At 40.5% G+C, this 17305-nt stretch overlaps 1 protein-coding gene across 2 annotated transcripts in view; it reads left to right on the top strand.

Annotated features, from left to right (window-relative positions):
* The window catches only part of PHACTR3 (phosphatase and actin regulator 3), a 115189-nt gene that overhangs the window by 62925 nt on the left and 34959 nt on the right, over nucleotides 1–17305 (top strand). Inside the window, exons 4-7 of one of the 2 annotated variants that reach the window (XM_074843226.1) lie at nucleotides 3951–4133; nucleotides 9366–9569; nucleotides 13472–13736; nucleotides 14724–14971. In XM_074843226.1, coding sequence (XP_074699327.1) covers nucleotides 3951–4133; nucleotides 9366–9569; nucleotides 13472–13736; nucleotides 14724–14971 — 900 coding nt within the window. The remainder of the gene's footprint in view (nucleotides 1–3950; nucleotides 4134–9365; nucleotides 9570–13471; nucleotides 13737–14723; nucleotides 14972–17305) is intronic. The other variant, XM_074843227.1, reaches the window with a different exon arrangement.

Genomic DNA, 17305 nt, shown 5'->3' with positions numbered 1-17305 from the left:
GTATGTATGTTTTATGCAATTGCTCTAAACCTAGCTAAATCCTACTGCCAAGAAAGTCAGCTAAAGCTGGTATAAAGGTATAAATATAAACTTATACAGATGCATTCAGCTAACATGTACAACCCATGAATCCAAATCTCATGAAATGATATTAACATGATGTTTTCAGCTGTCTTTCCAGTAAACGAAGTTTGTGACAAAACATATCACCATTCTGCCTGTTTTTCATTCACATGGAAAAGTGAAGCATTTGATAGTGTCATTTTAAAGCTTTCCTGAGTACAAACCAGGTTCAGCAGAAGTCACTGAATGAAAGATGATGAAGTGTCAGAAACATGCACAAAGGATTGTGGTTCTGTATATCCCTGCTCCAAAGCTTTGACAGATGTTTAAGGGAGAGATCTGGGTGACTATTCTGCAAGATCAAGTGAGCTCCCAATGTTACGGACAACATCCCACTTGCCATTTCCCCCTAAACAGAGATAAAAAAAATAAATCCATCTTTACTTTGAAAACTTTATAGCAGAAAGTACTGTCATGAAGAAAGACTAGCCTTTTGAGTTTGACCAATCTGATAGATACAAATTACGTTCTTTGAAACTAATAATTGAGTTTCCTTGTATAAAACAAATGCCATGCCTATAAATAGGCTGTGGGACAATACTCAGTGATGCTATGCTGGAGTGTAACCGAGCAACTGAAGAGTCAGAAAAAGAGCATTTTAAGCACTTTTTTTTTTCATTGCAGTAGAGCAATTTTCATATTATGTTATTTGATATATTTTAATATGAGTTTTACATTCAAGTTAAAAAAATAATCTACCAAACCATCAGCTTATTCTAAAATGGAAGTTTTCAGAAGGCTCATTTTTAATTCCTGTCCATTGAACTCTGTGTCTCTCATAATTCTAGATAATCAGTTGCCATATTAACATATTAGCACTATTGGATAGAAAAATACACCCCATTTCTGTTAGGAGTATGAAGTTTCCCCATAATCCATGAATCTGAAGACATGCATATCTAGAGCTTTGCAAAAGAACAGTAAAATAAACTTCCGTAGAGCACATTAAAAGGTAATAACAATAGTGAATCAATAAACCTCTTGCATGCATAAAGAACTGCTTGGGAGAAAAACAGATGATGCTAAATTGCAAGATCATTTTAACAAAATTAAATTGGTTTTAAGTAAATACCCATCCAGTCCAATGAGGAGTGATGACAAGCTGTGCTTTTAAAGAGGCCGCTGCAGACTGCTTACCTGTCTGCAATAAAGTTGCATAGAACCCCTATAAATGTCAGACAAATATTCAGTACCACCCTGCTGCCCAGAAAGGCAAGAATGGCTAGCAGTCAGTTGAAGGACACTGCAGCCACCTGCAAGTTATTTTTCTTTACCGAGTGTTGTGAATCTCCAGGGTTCTTTTATTATATTATTAGTAGAAGCAGCTTATTAACTGGAATAAAAAATTGACCCAAATAATTCTCAGTAAATGATTAGTGCCCTACTTGGACTGAGCTGAAGCGGCAGCAGTTTCAAGGCTAAGTACTCGTTTACGCAGGAAGTTGTAATTGTTAAAGCAGTAATACTATGCTAAAAGACTACAGTAAATCCTAAAATCCCTCTATTTCATCAGGCTCTACTCCACTTCCAGGGACCTGATTCCTGCTCACTTTCATAAATAGCCCAAACTGGGATGAAGCTGTAGTCTGAGAAACCTCCAGATTTGCTTCATGCATTTACAATGGCTGTGTCACACTCCAGTTTCATAGCACGAGGTCTGTCAAGCAGCATTTTGAACTGGACTGTTTGGCTCAGAGCAAACCACAAAGCTAGCGCAGACTCTGCATCAATCTGTGAGCAGCCCAGGGTGAAATTGCACCGTCCTTGCTTTGGTGATGAGTCATCCTAACAGGTTATGTCACCCTTTCTCCTCACACAACCCCAAATCCCAGCCACCCTGTGCAGTTGCACAGTCTGGGCCCCTTCTGTTCTCCTCTTTTCTCCAGCTCTGCTCGCACAGACCAAATGCCAACCTGACCCATGAAAACTCCTGAACCTGAAATACAGCTTCACTCTAGGGAACCAGCTCTCTAAGAGGTTATAGGGTGCAGGGTCTGGCATACAGTGGGATTCATTCCCAACAAAATTACAGCCCTACTTCTTCTGATTACTTTACAATACTCAAGACTCTGCTGCTTTCCTTACCAGTGGGTCTAAGGTCTGTGCTTTCTCCTGTCCCTGGATGGTCTCTAAAATACAGTGTTGGGACCCTCTGCCAATCAAAGCAGCACACCCACTTTGATCTAAGCATAAGCTGATCATTTCTGACCAGGAACATCGCTGTTGTGAGTCTCAGACACTCCTCAATAGAAATTCTTCAACAGGGCTGTCTTCTGCTTGTCATTACTTCATTAGTCATTACACTTTCCATTGGCTGGGAACGAAGGAACTCATCTCTGACTGCAGTTTCATTGTGGCACAGCTGTCAGCAGCTTGCCTTTCCGAAGGATGTGAGGAATGTGCAAAGCAGAGTAACCTTGAAAACATTTAGGGAGCTTCCCCTGATATTCTCCCCATTGTGAGCACAAAATTGATCAGATGTAGCTGTACTTACAGCAATGAGAGATAAGGGCTGCCTGTCAAATAATGCAGGCAGCTGTTAATACACCGATGATTATGTATAGGCTGGCTTCACAATGAGCTGAAATGTAGGCAATGAACTTTTTCCCCCTCCCCTTCCCTGTATCATAGCAACTGTGCTACTGCAAGGGCTATTTTAAGAACAGTAACTTTTCACCAAACGTGATTATGAGGCAGACTGAGTGAGCTCAGCGTACAAAAATACTGCATCCCTTCCGCAGCATCTCTGGGCCAAAATCTGATACCCTTACCCAAAAGCACAATAAATTACACTGCATGTTGTCCAAATAGTATTAAATAGGGATAGCCGTGAATGCTAGCTATTTTAAATCAATGTTCAAGAAACTTGTCATGATATCATTGCAAGAAAACATATCCCTGTCGGGAGCTTCCAGAAAGGCGTGTCTAGGGCTGAGAAATACAAGTTAGGAGGTCAGGGGTGGACAGCAGAGATGTCCGTCAGTGTGGAGCGCTGGCTAGAGTGGAAAGTAATTGCTTTCTTTGGTTTGCAGCAGTGATGTCGATCTTGTAAATTCTGAGACAGTCGTGAAGTAAAAGGATAGTTTGTATTCCGAGGACTCTTGCCTGAATAGGAGAATACTAGAAAAGCTTCAGTCATCAAGATGCGTACAGCTGCAGGGATCACTGGCACAGAAATCTTTCAGAGTAAGCAAAGGGAGCAGTATCTAGGTCTGCATGAAGAGGGATTTGAATTTCTGATCAGCTCAATCACACAGGACATGCTTTTCAAAGCTGAGTAACTAAAACTATGCTCAAAACCTACAGCTTGGTAGGGAATATTAGCAGCCTTGTCTTCGGTAAGGCCCCGGCATTACTGCTGGGGCAGCTGGATGGCACTGTGTTATGCACGGAGCCTGACACAACTCGGACATGTCAGACCAACCTGTGAATGTGCTGCACAATGAGCTCTGCTCGTGCAAAGAATTGCCTTCTCCCAGAGACCTCTGATTTCCCATACTTGTGCTCATCTCCCACATAGCAGGTGCCTCCAGAGTACAGTGGCCTTCCTGTACATGCACAATGGCCATTTGTCCAGGCTGCTGGCTGCTCACAGAAGAAGGTGCCCCCTGAGAAAACTGGGTGGATATTAGTATCTCGATATGCTGGTGTCCACAAGTTTTGCATTACAGATGCTTAACATTGTTAGAGATCAGGTGCTGCTCTAAGGCAAATCTCAGTCCCCTGAGCACTACCAGTTTGAGACTCACTCTTCTCAAGACAACAGCAGGGATTTTCAGGTTTCACTGCTCATGGTTTAGTTAAGATTAAATCATTTGGTGTTTTAGATACTGAAGGCAAAGCCTGCACTGGTGACGATGCCACGAGAGCAACACAGAGTGACCCTCCAGCTCCTGCGTGCCAGGCACTTGCCTCAGAAGAGGTGCAGCAAGAGAGTACAATAGCTGCCACAACGAATGTGACCTCGTTTGGTGAGGAGCTGCGTTTGGATGAGCTGAAAGAAGATGCAGGTATTGGATACAAAATGTTTTCAAAATCTATAAAATGTTAAAAAAATATTTCTGCTAAGCTATTTTATAAGGAGTCAAATATGTCAGTGCATTAAAGGGTCAGAACACCTTGTTCAGCTTAGCCCATACTAGGTTAGCAATCAGTACTTAAAACCAGTGATTTTTGAGACTGCTACCAAATTGAGGGACCACACAAAGTTTGGCATAATGGGATTAGTTGGATTATGAGACGATTCAGTTTTGGCATGGTGCCCCTTTGGTATTAGCAGTGACTGCTGTGAAGATGAAACACGCTTCTCAAAAACATTTCTTAAACTTCTGTGCCAAGCCTGAAATTGTTTGTCCTGGCTCCGGAGAACAATGTCAATACACAGCCCACACTGTCCATATCATCACCCTGTCTACAATATGCTGCAAATACAAGTGAAGTTCAATACCAGGAACACAGATAAGCTAAACCAGGTTCCTTTCATGCAACCATGCTCTGGCAGAGCTCACCCGTGACAGCAGTTCCTTGGGACCAGAGCAGCCAGGCACAACCCAGCAGCAGGACGGTTTCCATTTACTTCCTGATAACCAAGAAATGCAAAGGTGCAGAGATAATGCTTTATCCTAGTCTGTGAGGAGTGCCATGTAGTGATTACCGGTCTTCCTGCCCTCTGGTCAATCTTTACACCTTGTCCATCTGCCCTGGTTGCCTTTTGTTCTCCTTCCCACCCCATGCCCTGCTTTCTCTGGGGTCCCAGACCCTGGCCACTTTCAGCAAGCCCACCCCTACCTGCTGTGGTTTGCTGAGCAATGCTGCCTGCTTATGCCCTCAACCTGCTTCAGCAGCTCAGAAGGGAAGTAATTCTCTGAAGCGTTTTCCATTTCTTTGCTTTATCCTTTCCCACTTCCTTTTCCTCCTGTCCTTTCCATCCCCATGACTCATGCGATTTTGTTCCCAAAACAGCAAAAGTTTTGCTTTTATATAACACTCTTCTGGCCCATTTGTAGCTTCACTCCACTCTTAATTGCTTTGACAACGGAAACTATTCTGTCTCCCTAAAAGTATCTCTCCTCATGTTTGCTCATCACAAGGATTTTTTTTGTAAGCTTAACAATACCTTTCCATCACCCACCACCTTCTTCATTTCAACTACATGTGTTATTTCATCAAGAAATATCCCAAAGCACTGTATGTGGGCTTCTAAAGATTTATCCCCTCTCTTTTTTGTCTCTTAAAATAGAGACACAATAGAGAATTGGACATAGACAGCCTCTATTAATACATGCCCTTAATGCTGTTTTCCTTTCTCTTCAAACTATCATTTATGGCTGTGTTTCATTTTGTATCACCCTAAGAATTGATTGAGGCAAAACCATTCATCTCCCTCTTCTTAGAACAACCAGATTAAGATCTTGCCCAGAATCCTTCAGGTCTTTTTTTTTTTTACTCTTTTCTAGAGCATTTCATTCCATATTGCTAAGGAAATTTCTCTCTGAACTTTTAATTCTTACCATTGGGACAGGCTATCCTGGAAAGATGGCACTAATAATATATCATGTATTTAATCTTATGGCTCTGCAAAACCTAGTACTATGATTTAAAATTTACCTTACACTGCATTCAAAATTGTGTATTGAGGCTTTCAAAATCATCCCATTTCTTATATCTCTTTCTCTAATCCTAGTTCCTTTTATTGTCTCCCTGGCACAACCTTTTCTCTCTTCTGTATTTCTTTTCCTCCATTTTTTGAGGTGTCATTTTTCCAGGTTCCAAAAAGTAACAGTGGAACTACCTTCTCCTGTCTTCCTGGTTTGCGAGACTCCACTCCTATTTGTTGGAAATCTTCCTAACTCTTTCAGCGGTGGCCCCTGGCTTTTAAAATAATTATTGTCAATCAAGTCTTTATGTGCTAATTTATCCCTGTCTGTGCATTCTAGCATTCCTGTCCCTAGTGAGTCCGCCTTAAGGAATTCATTGGGTGGGAAAGCTCTTCAAAATTGTCAGTGTATTGCTAAGTTTATTATAATGTTGAGTTTATTATAACATTTGTCCTTGGGCTCAATCCAGGCCCAGTGCAGTAGGTGTCTTTCCACAAATTCATATGAATATTTGACCAGCTAGGAACAACATGAATATATTTGCTTTATACCCAATATGTTGTATTTTATCCTGAGGATGTGGGATGAAGGCCAGGGAGGAGGAGAGGAGGAAACAAAAGGAAGTATTTATAGACTTCATGTTTGGTTAATACACAGAAAAAGAACAGCCTAGGCAAACAGAGGGCAGTTTTTCCTGCCTACCCTAGCCAGTGGGCTTGGGGGCAGGATTTTTAGCTGGTGGTGAGATGGCATTTTGACAAGTGGTATTCCATGAGTAATTTGCTACTCCAGCAAGGAGTCTAGTGCTGAGCACTTGGAATATTTTCAGCAGGATAATATTCACTCTGCAGTATGAAAACTGTTTAATAGGTTTGTGTACTCAAGACTGAGGTCTGCCTTCAGACTGAATCAAACGTGTGCTGCTGTTACCAGAAACAACCACAGAAGAAAACCAGAAGCAAACCATTCTTTGCAGGGAATGTAAAATGGCCATTCTTTAGAGAACAGCGCGCAATGCCAGATTGTTTTTGTGATACCACTCTCAGAACAGGATGGAGTTCAGAAACAAAATGATCTGTGTGACTGAGGCTGAGTGTGTTTCAGATCCACCTTCTCTATAGGAAAAGTCTCACTATGGCTGCTCCTCTGCATTTGTGTCAAACAGCACTTCATGTCCCAGGGAGGTCTACTGATTTCAGTGAAGTTACTGCCAGAAGAAAGTATCGCTCCACTCAGGGGAATGCACTCAAATCTCACTAATTTTCCCATCAAGCTACTAACATCTAGTGGAGCTCTTGATCCTTCTGTAATGTAACCCATTAGTGACTTTATTTTTCTCTTCCTCTATTCCACATTTTGTTTTCTATGCAGTAGGCAAAAAAACCTGAAGTGATGTCAGCCTGGAACAAAGCATTTCCCTAGAAGTAGATTTAAAAGAAAATTATTTCCTTGCATAATTCGGGCAACTAACATACAGCAGCTTTCCTATAAAGCCAAATTTCACAAGAATTCCTGTTAATGATGCATATTCATTTTACTTTCCTGTCTTTTTTGAATGATAAATACTCATCCCTCCTCTTCTAGGCATTCTCATTAATCTGTTTGTCAACAAATTAAATGCTATTATCTTACCAATGCTATTGTTTCCAACTGCCTAAGTGCTCTGGTGCCTCCCCATGCACTCTGAACATGAGGATGCTGAATGTTCATTAATACAGAGTTTATACTCCAAACAAGACATAAAACTGAGCCAAGAAAAGATTTGTGACGTGGCAGCTGTGGGTGCCCACTGCTGTGAGTTTTTAGGAGATACCCTAGAATGGTTTGGAGGGAAAAGCACTTTGTTTAGACAATCCAGAATGCTAAAAGGAGGGGGATTTGCCATTTATCACCAATCAGAACCTCTCTTATGTTCTGCTCTGGTGAGACCCCACCTGGAATACTGTGTCCAGCTCTGGAGTCCTCAGCACAGAAAAGACATGGACCTGTTGGAACAGGTCCAGAGGAGAAACACAAAAATGATCAGAGGGATGGAACACCTTTCCTATGAGGACAGGCTGAGAGAGTTGGGTTGTTCAGCCTGGAGAAAAGAAGGCTCCGGGGAGACGTTACTGCAGCCTTTCAGTACTTAAAGGGGCTACAGGAAAGATGGGGACAGACTTTATAGCAGGATCTGTTGCGATAGGACAAGGGGTAGTGGTTTTGAACTAAAAGAGAGTAGACTCAGACTAGATATAAGGAAGAAATTTTTTATAATGAGGGTGGTGAAACACTGGCACAGGTTGCCCAGAGAGGTGGTAGATGCCCCAACCCTGGAAACGTTCAAGGTCAGGTTGGACGGGGCTCTGAGCAACCTGATCTGGTTGATGATGTCCCTGCTCAGTGCAGGCTGGGTTGGACTAGGTGACCTTTAAAGGTCCCTTCCAACCCAAACTATTCTATGATTCTGTGCTGAGGAAAGACTTAAACACTGATTTCTCCGTTTGGATGAGTGCTTCACCTGCTAGGGTTGGAAAAATAATCCTCATGGCTACTACTGAGCCCATAGTGTCTGGAAATGCAGTTTGGAGAGAGCCTGGCTGTGGCCCTGGATCAGAGTCGGCCTCAAGCCTCTCTGTGGGTCCCCATTTATGCCAAGGCAGAGATCAGGACATGTAACAGAGCGTGAAAGTCAAACAGTGAGGCACTGTGCAAGTTTAGGCACTGCCAGAGTCAGCTGGTATCTGAGCATGATTCCAGGATGTTAATTTTGGACTTCATCACTGAAATTCCACCTATGTCCTGCTTCAGATTCATGCCTTTCTGGATCTATTCCCCTGTGCCCTCATCAGAGCCAGGTCAATTTGATGAACTGCTCAGTGATTCAGCCTGCACTAACTTTAAGAGCTAAGTTCTTTTGCCATCTTTCAGGAGACAATCCTGAAATAAGTAGTGCTTCACCATATCAAACTAAGGCTTTGTTGACTAAAGTTTTTCTTAAGTACTGCACTGATTCTCTGTTCTAAACTAGCTGCTGAGATCCAAAGGCAAATCTTTTTTATGGCAGGCTTTTCTTGGTTATCAACTTTAACCTCAGGAAAGACTCAACAGTTCTGGAGTCAGGTACAGTAAGAGAAAGCTTGGGATGCAAGTTGAAGTCATGTAAGAAATAAGATAAAAATTAAATTGTGAAAATAAATGTGTACAACAAACAACTGGGAAGTCAGATTTCATGTAATATTTCCGGTTTGATACTCTTTGCCCTCTGGCTGTGTGTTCCTAGCACAGAAGAGTACTCACTCAGCAACTGTGCCACCACAGCTGCATGCTGTAAGAAAACTCATTGCAGTTCTCAAAAGTTGCTTTGCCTTGCTGTCTTCATTATTAAAAAAAAAAAAAAGGAAAGGGAAAAAGCTTTAGGGAAGTAAGGGAAGCTCAGCAGGTGTCTCAGGAACATCAAAACTAAAATATCTTCAGTATCCTCATATGTTTTCTTTACCTGCCTTGGCTGGTTGGCTATTACACACAATAATTATTTTCACTATGGAAAAGAAGTGCTTCTAGCTGTGTGCCATGTGTTCTGTTTTTCTGAATGTTCCTGGCATTGTCCCCTGGCCTATCATTATTAACTTCATGTTCCATTAATTTTACTCATCTTCCTACTAGCCAAGAAACCTTCAGCACCCACGGAAGAATTAGAAGATGCCAGCCTGCCAGCATCTGAAGACAGTCCACAAGCCTTACTTGTATCTGAATCCACAGATTCCCCCCAGAAACAGACAGAAAGAAACCCAGCACAGCTTCCCAGCCCTCCGTTGCTCCCAGCTCCACCACCCAAGGCAATCTCCAAAGTCACAAAGAGCGTAACAGGTCAGTCATTACTGGTCAGTAAAGACTTCCCCATCCTTTATGTGTTGTTCGCCTACACGGCACAGTGTATAATTGTTTTTCTTACATCCTTTTTTAAGCCTATTGCCACAAACTGCTGTGAATCAGGCTAGTTATATTGGGTGAACAGAATGCTAATGATTTCCATGAACTGAGGTGTCCGGTTGCCTGATAACAATGCACTAATCTTTGTACTTCATATATTTATCTGAATCTTTCAGGGGATTATTTGTTGCGAGTCTATTGCACTAAACACACGTAAAACAAATCGAACCAACTGCAAACATCTGCTGAATCAGATGCTCGTATCAATATGCCATAAAACACAAGGAAAATTTAAATGTTTTCATTACCTAGACTCCTGCTGGATAACAGTACAACAGCCAAAATGAAGTTCAAGTCAATAGGTTCTGTAGAGGTCGCTGTCTGAACGGTTTGCTCTCTAGGGTAGGTTTAAACTAGAGCTATGAAATCTGGTCTAGTTACACAGAACACACATAAGTGATACACCTGGCTCTCACAAATCAATCCTCCATGCCAGACTTCATTGAATGTTTCAAGAGCAACTCCTCTGGGCCTGATTTTCTAATGTATTGCCAATGTTGTTACATTTTCCAACATTCTGGCACTGCAGAAAGGGTGTTAAAGTGAATATGATTTTAGTTTGTTCCAATTTTAGGGCCCCTACATATGGTAAAAGCAGTTAAAAGGGCCTTATTGCAAATTAGAATCAAGTCCTGACATCTAAATGTCAGACCTGTTGGATATTTAGACTTTTAAATGACAGCCATTAGCTCAGCCCTGATTTGCATCCACACTCATCTACTGGCACAATGAATAGGGCTTTCAGTCACCAGGAAACAAAATATCAGAGGGGCATTGTGATCTGACCACTGGGGTGCATAGACAATATTGAGGTTTTCAGTCTTTTTGAGGAGAATTACAAGTATTTGTTTCCCATGAAAAATATCCATATTTTGTCCATGCTTAAAAGCTGTAAGAGTTTATGTGGGAGCTGGATTCAAAATGGTATCACAATGCTCCTTGGGAGCTGCTGTTCAGATTGTTTCAACATTCTGTGCTATAGGTCAGGCTTTAGCCTGCTCCTTCCACCTTGCAACATGAACAGGCACAATCAGGACACCCCTTTGACTTCACTCAACTGAGGAGGCGGCCATGCTCTGCATGGGATGTAGGCTATTTGGAAAACCTGACCCATAGAGGGTAACGAGATTACAGCTCCACCAGGCACTTCACAGCATTTTGAGTCTAAATATTTTGCTGCTTAACCAAATCTATTCCTGTAACATCTAAGATATTCTGAGTTTTGGTATTTCATTCTCATCTAAATTTTCCACAAAGAACAACTCTTCGTTCTCAATGACTCCAATAACTATAGATACGTTTTCAATAGTAATTATACATTTGTTTATTTTTTTGTGGATGTGAAAGCAGTGGTAAGTTAAGACTAAACAAATACTGTCAATGAGTGTAAGGGAATACAAATGTATGGGGAGAGAGAAAGAACAATTGTGAAAGAAAAGGAGATGAAGAGGTTGAAAAGCTCTTTTGTGTTTAGTTTTCCGCCCCTTAACAATGTTAGAGATGCTTTTAGCAGAGGAGTGAGGAATAAGCCAAGCACCAATTAATCACAGAGAGAGGGGGAACAGGGCAAGGTGCCAAGACATCACTTTGCAAGATTATTCACTAAACAGCTGTCATTAGGACAAATAAGGTGTGATCTAAGGGAACTCTCAACTCCCAATATTGGCCCAAGCTGCAATGAGGGCAAAATTGGCCCTTGACCTGTTCCAGGAACAAGCAGGTATAAAGATAAAACAAAGTCTCGTCCCTTCCTGCTTTAGGGTTGAGCTGAACCCAGGGTTCTTGGTGTGAGAAAACATGGACACCCTCTCTCACTGTGAAGTGGTATAAACTGACTTAAGAAGTGGGTTTTTTCGTCTTCTCAGGCCATGATTTAATGGGCAATGACCGATCATAAAAGTAGCACATAATCAAAATCCCTTGAGTGCCCAAAAGTCATATTTGCTTAGCAGAGGTTGGCTGTCTCCTGGCTGCAGCAACCATTGTGATCAGTGCAGGAGGAGCTCATGGGTGAGAAGGTGTCTCATTGCCAAGACATTGCACATTGGGCACCTAGACACTTGAAGAAATGCCCTTGTGCTTTCAGACCTTTCAGATTTTAAATAGGGTAACTTTTAGACTAGCCTGACCCCTGTCTCCTGGATGCACAGAGAGATGAATGAAGCTCTGGCCATTGGTTAGGGTTTTGGGTTGGAGGGAGAGAAATGTGAAAAAATGCCTTCCAAAAATGAAAAAAAATAATGTTAGACCTTTCTTAGAATAAGAGAGAAGATTTTATTGTGGATACAACTCTCCTCATTGAAGGATACTCTCCTCCTCACCTCACAAAAGTGAAAAAGAGACCAGGCTTAGTGTTGTCACTCTCAAATTTTTGATGTTTGGTTTTGGTTATAGCTACAGGAGTTCTTCTTCCTACTTGTGCTTTTGCTGTTTTCCTCAGTAATTCTGTCCTCCAACCTCCAGATGCCCAGCTCTGTTTCAGCACTACCCTTATAGAGCTGTACCAGATTTCCAGCAGTGAACTTAAGAAAAGGCATGTAGTTGGTAACCGTTACGCAGGATGCTGGGTCTGAGAGGAAATATTTAATAACCAAAGTTAATATTCAAACCTACTTTTATCCTCTCCGGTTTTCTAGTAAGTTACCCTGCTAATAGGAACCAAGTCCTTTTTACATGGGTACTTCAGGACAATAATGCTGGCTTGAGCAGAATTTTTTCTCTGCTATGAACTGGAGGCTTTATCTCAAGAGTAAATGAAAAAAGTAAAAATGATCTGTGAAAACAAGTTTGTACAAAAGCTGTACAAGCTGTGTCAGTTTAAATTCCTGTTTAAAACACTAGGTGGCAACAAAAGAAAATAAATACTCTTGTATGATGAAGTGGTATTGCCTTTTTACACCCAGACTGAGCTATTGGTGTGAGCAACAATATATGCCAGAGGCTTGGGACGGAGATAGGGGAAAGGGGAAGAGAACTGCAGAACAGAAAAACTAATCAACATCTTTTTTGGGCCAGATGTTCAGTTATCTTAGGAATGTGAAACTATCAATTTACAACAAGGGAAATGTCCACTGTGTTCTGGACTCAGGTGCTAGAGATATGTGTGTATCAAAGTCTAATTTCCTACAAAATGCTTACATTGCATAAAAAGTATCTGAATCTGGGGGCAAAAAAAGATTAAATTTCTCCACCCTTCTTTTTTCTTCTTAGTGCTCAATACCACATCTTTCATTTGGATTTAATTTGGCAAGTTTTGTTATGTGAACATTATCCTCATATTATAATGATTTTGGCATTTCCTCAACTGGCATATGAAAGACAGAGGTCTAAAGCTGTGAAGCAATCACAGAGGAGCAGATAATAGACACTGGTACATTTTGTCCTGATTGAGAACCACAGTGCATAAATTTTAATATGGTCCGCCAGAGTCCAGCAGAGAAAGTGCTAGATTGGACAGCCGCCGCAGTACAAACCATTGGTGGTTAGGAGGAACAGTACTGGCAATCAAGAATGCATTGGTGGGCTGGGAAAAAGGGGAATCTGATACTGTGGGAAAGAGGGGAAATGGGGGAGGCATCTATTTTGCCACTTCAAATATCTAGATCTGTGTAGTATGAGCCTTTTGAATTCAGATAGTTATTCATCTTAAGCAGTTACCTCCTAGCAAGAACAAAACATCACCATTTTCCTCTGTTCAACACAATCAATTTCAGTGCAGACTCTGTGTGCAAAAGAGTAAGAAGCATTGCACAACATCTCACCCGTTTGTGTTTTGACAGCAGGAAGTGAAATAGATGACCCAGCCATGAAATCTCCTCCTTCCACCATCCTGAAGAATTATGTCATTGTTGGTTCCTCCCAAATCTCAGGACAAGCTGCCCTCTTCCATCCCTCTGGCCAGAAAAGTTCAGATCCCCATGTCAGAGGACAGGTAACAACGCCAACCGGTTCCCCTCACCTGGCTGCCGTCCACCTGCCTTTACCTCCCAGCAGAGTCATCGAAGAACTCCACAGGGCTCTGGCCACCAAACACCGGCAGGACAGGTACCTTGGCTATAGGGGTGCATGAGGAGAGTCATTCCACTAAATAATTTTTCTTGGTAAATGTTCCCACCCTGTTATTAGCATTTTATTTACTCCTACAGCTTGGGTTTGCCTCCCTCTTGATGTCATGATGTCCTCTTGATGTCTTGAACATCTACCTCTGGTTAAAGTGCTTAATTTGGCAGTTACTTCAAAGTATGTTCTTCCTTTTAAGGAGACTACTGTGACAAGGAAGTAGGTTTTCAAACAGGTAGAATAATTTGATAATCCTTGACCTATTGCAAAAGAAAATCTCCCCACAAGATAGCAAGTTAGAGTAGCTAAGGCATATCCTGCTCTAAATATCAGTACTCTACATATGAGAAATGCTACTATTTCAGTATACGTCTCTTGGCTTATGCAGGAACATATGCGGTATCCATTTTTAAGACAAATGCTTGTGTGGGAGTACACTGGGTCCTTTGTCTGGTTTTCATTATAAGCCCTCCTGTGTATTAGAGGAGGACAGAGATAACCTTTAACATCATAGAACTTTGGAGTTAAGTTGGTAACATTTCTCAATTCCATAACAGCTGTTGTCATGGGGAATAGATTCATATGATATTATTTCCAGGCACTGTTAAACCTTTGTCATAATCATAAAATATCAGAATGGTAATATTTCATGCCATGTATGTTTTACATTAGAAAGACGTGCTGTGTGGTTTTTTTAATCAGTACAGTATAGAATGTGGCTATATATCAAAGAAATACATCAGTCACCGCCGTTCTGGACCTTATTTTTATGACAGAGATAGGAAAGCCGATCCATGTTAGCCATTCTCAACACAGTCTTGAAAATGCCATCCCATGTTGTCCCATGTTGAACTCTGCCCTGGCCTTTACAAGCTACAAGAGATTTTGCTCATTTTCATATAACAATAAGTTCCTACTGTGGAAATAAATCAGTCTTTTGTAAAATCTGGGCTGTGCACCTTCCACCCACAGCTTCCACGGAAGAGAAAGCAAAGGCTCTCCAAAAAAAAGAGTGGATGTCCGTCCATCCAGAACATCTAGCATTGAGCGCAACAAAGAAAAGGAGAACTCCCTGAATTACAGCAGTGATTCAGAAAATAAGCGGAACTCAGTTAAAGAGTCTGATGAGAACAAAGAAAACATGATCATGAACTCAGAGCTCAAGGAAGACTCTGGTTTTTATCAGGATGAGGAAGTTTTGAATGACTCCATTATTTCTGGTAAGGAAAGTCACTTATTATATTATAAAGATATACTATTGTTGCCTAACGGAACGCTCTAAACGAGGCAGCATGCAACAGACAACACTGAGCAGCATAAATTCCTCTATTGTCACATCAAGTTTTTCAAGGAATCCTGGTGAAAAGCTAAAGTTAAATTTGAGTCATAGTGATTGTGATCATGTTTGTCTTGGTAGGTACTGCATACTAAGATGACGTTTAGAGTTATGTGATAAGTCAATGTATCCATATGCTTCACCCTTTCAGTTACTTATGTACCCTTTGTACCATGATACATGAATGGCAGCACTTGCAGACACATCTCACTGTCAGTAGGCAAAGCCTTCTGTGTAGTCGGTGCCAATGCTGTGGATGTTTTGGAAGCATCCCATTTTAGGACTGTTATTGCAGTGAAGTAATGGTATAGTGAAAAGGGGAAAAGGCCAATGAGTCTAGGAAGGACAAACATCCACAAAAAATATCTTGAAGAAAGTTGCTTTCCATTTGGCCCATTTTACCCTTTCTTGAGACATATGGGGAATGCATTGTATAATCCTGAGCAATTATTTAAGTGGGCTTTGGCAAAATAATCAGCTCTCATTAGAAAATTTATTTTTCATTCAAGCTTTTAATGTTTTCCATGTCAGCAAGACAAAGATTCAGTCTGAAATGAATCCTTCAATCTCTTCATCAATGTATTAAAAGAAGGCAGGCAGAAAAAAATTAATCAAAAAATAATTGTTATAACAGATGAAGGATGAATTTTAAAAGGTGCCTATTAGAAAGTATAAGCCAGCAGACAGGACACATGAGTTCTGCTCCTGTGTCTTAAGACACCTAGTAACAGAATAGACTACTGAGATAGGACAAAATAAAAGAGAATCCCTTGCATAATTGCTGTGCATTTAAGGATAACTTAAAAAATAAAAATCACCTTTTAAGTTCTATCTATTTTTTTTTACTATGTGTTGTATAAAAGTGATCTCCTTTGGTATAAATTCTAAGAGCTAGAGGCAGCCAGGAAAAATATATGTTATCCCCTACTAGTAAAAAAAAAAAATCTGAATCTTTTACTGTTGAAGATGAACACTCTATATATTTAACAAATAATTATTCACTGTCTGTGAAGATGGAAATTATGATGATAGAAGGACATTGGTTATTGTACAAATTTCAGTGATATCTAGAAGCAGCTCTTGGCTTTCCACAGTAAGTGTTAGAGTTCTGAAAATTTTCTGCTTACTACAGTTGAACAACTGTGTTACCGTGTTTGTGATGGCTTAAGAATCGTTTAAAAGCAGCAAGTTTTATAGGGCAATATTAGGCCAACTGAGATGGTGAGAAAAACAGACCTCTTTCAAAGATATTTTGGCTTTATTGTATCTGCAACATTGCTGTTGCTCAGCATAGAAGATAATGAAATATGCCATTTGAAATATTTGCTACACAACATGAAATAAAAAGAATTCAGACTGAACAGAAAACTTTTTCTCCTTAACTATATAATTTGATTTAAGAAAATACTAAGTGTATGTATAAATCTTACTTCACACAACGGCTTATGTACTGGGCATGATTGGTCATGTATTATGACTGGGTAGGGCATGCCTGCTAGAAATTTAGAAAAATAATATCGGATAGTAGAAAAATTATTAAATACATTTTTGAATAATATGTGAGTACTACAAAGATGTAAAAGCTTCATGAAAAAGCTTATAGGACTATTTGGTAAATATAATGAGGTGGGGCTGATACATTCTTGAATGTTTTAGTGAGTAAGATTAATGGCCCAAATTTAAAACGTCAAGGGCCAGAACTACACACAGACTTGCTTCCCCAGTTCTCATGATGGCGTCCTAGTAATAGAAGTGCATATCTAGACAGCCAGTTAGATACCTTATCTGAAAGGCTGAAAACTCATGTTTTTTATGAAATTAGGTAATGTGGTGATTATATACAGATTAGTATTTACCTGCACATGTACACCAAGGGAAAGGGAGCAAACAAAGACGGTTTATCATTTAATAAAGAGGCTCCAGATATGACTGCAACCCCCTTTTTTCATGCAAAACACTTTCCAACTTCAACAAAAATAATTTTTGGGAAGAATTTTCTTTGTTTGTACCTACACATCCTTCTTCCTTGTAATTAATTTATCTCACTCTTTGGCATTCAAGTCTCTTCACAACTAAACTTCAGTCTCTATACCAAGAAACCATTTTATTTAAAATGGCTGAAAGTCATTGTGGACATTGCAGGTTGTAAATGTGCCTTTACAGAAGACCTAACTTCTTGTACAAGCCTGGTGCTTGCTCTGTTGGTGTTTAAGTTCAG

This window comes from Strix aluco, chromosome 17 (genome assembly GCF_031877795.1).
Source record: "Strix aluco isolate bStrAlu1 chromosome 17, bStrAlu1.hap1, whole genome shotgun sequence".
Lineage (NCBI taxonomy): Eukaryota > Metazoa > Chordata > Aves > Strigiformes > Strigidae > Strix > Strix aluco.
This window is presented reverse-complemented; position numbering and strand designations above follow the sequence as displayed.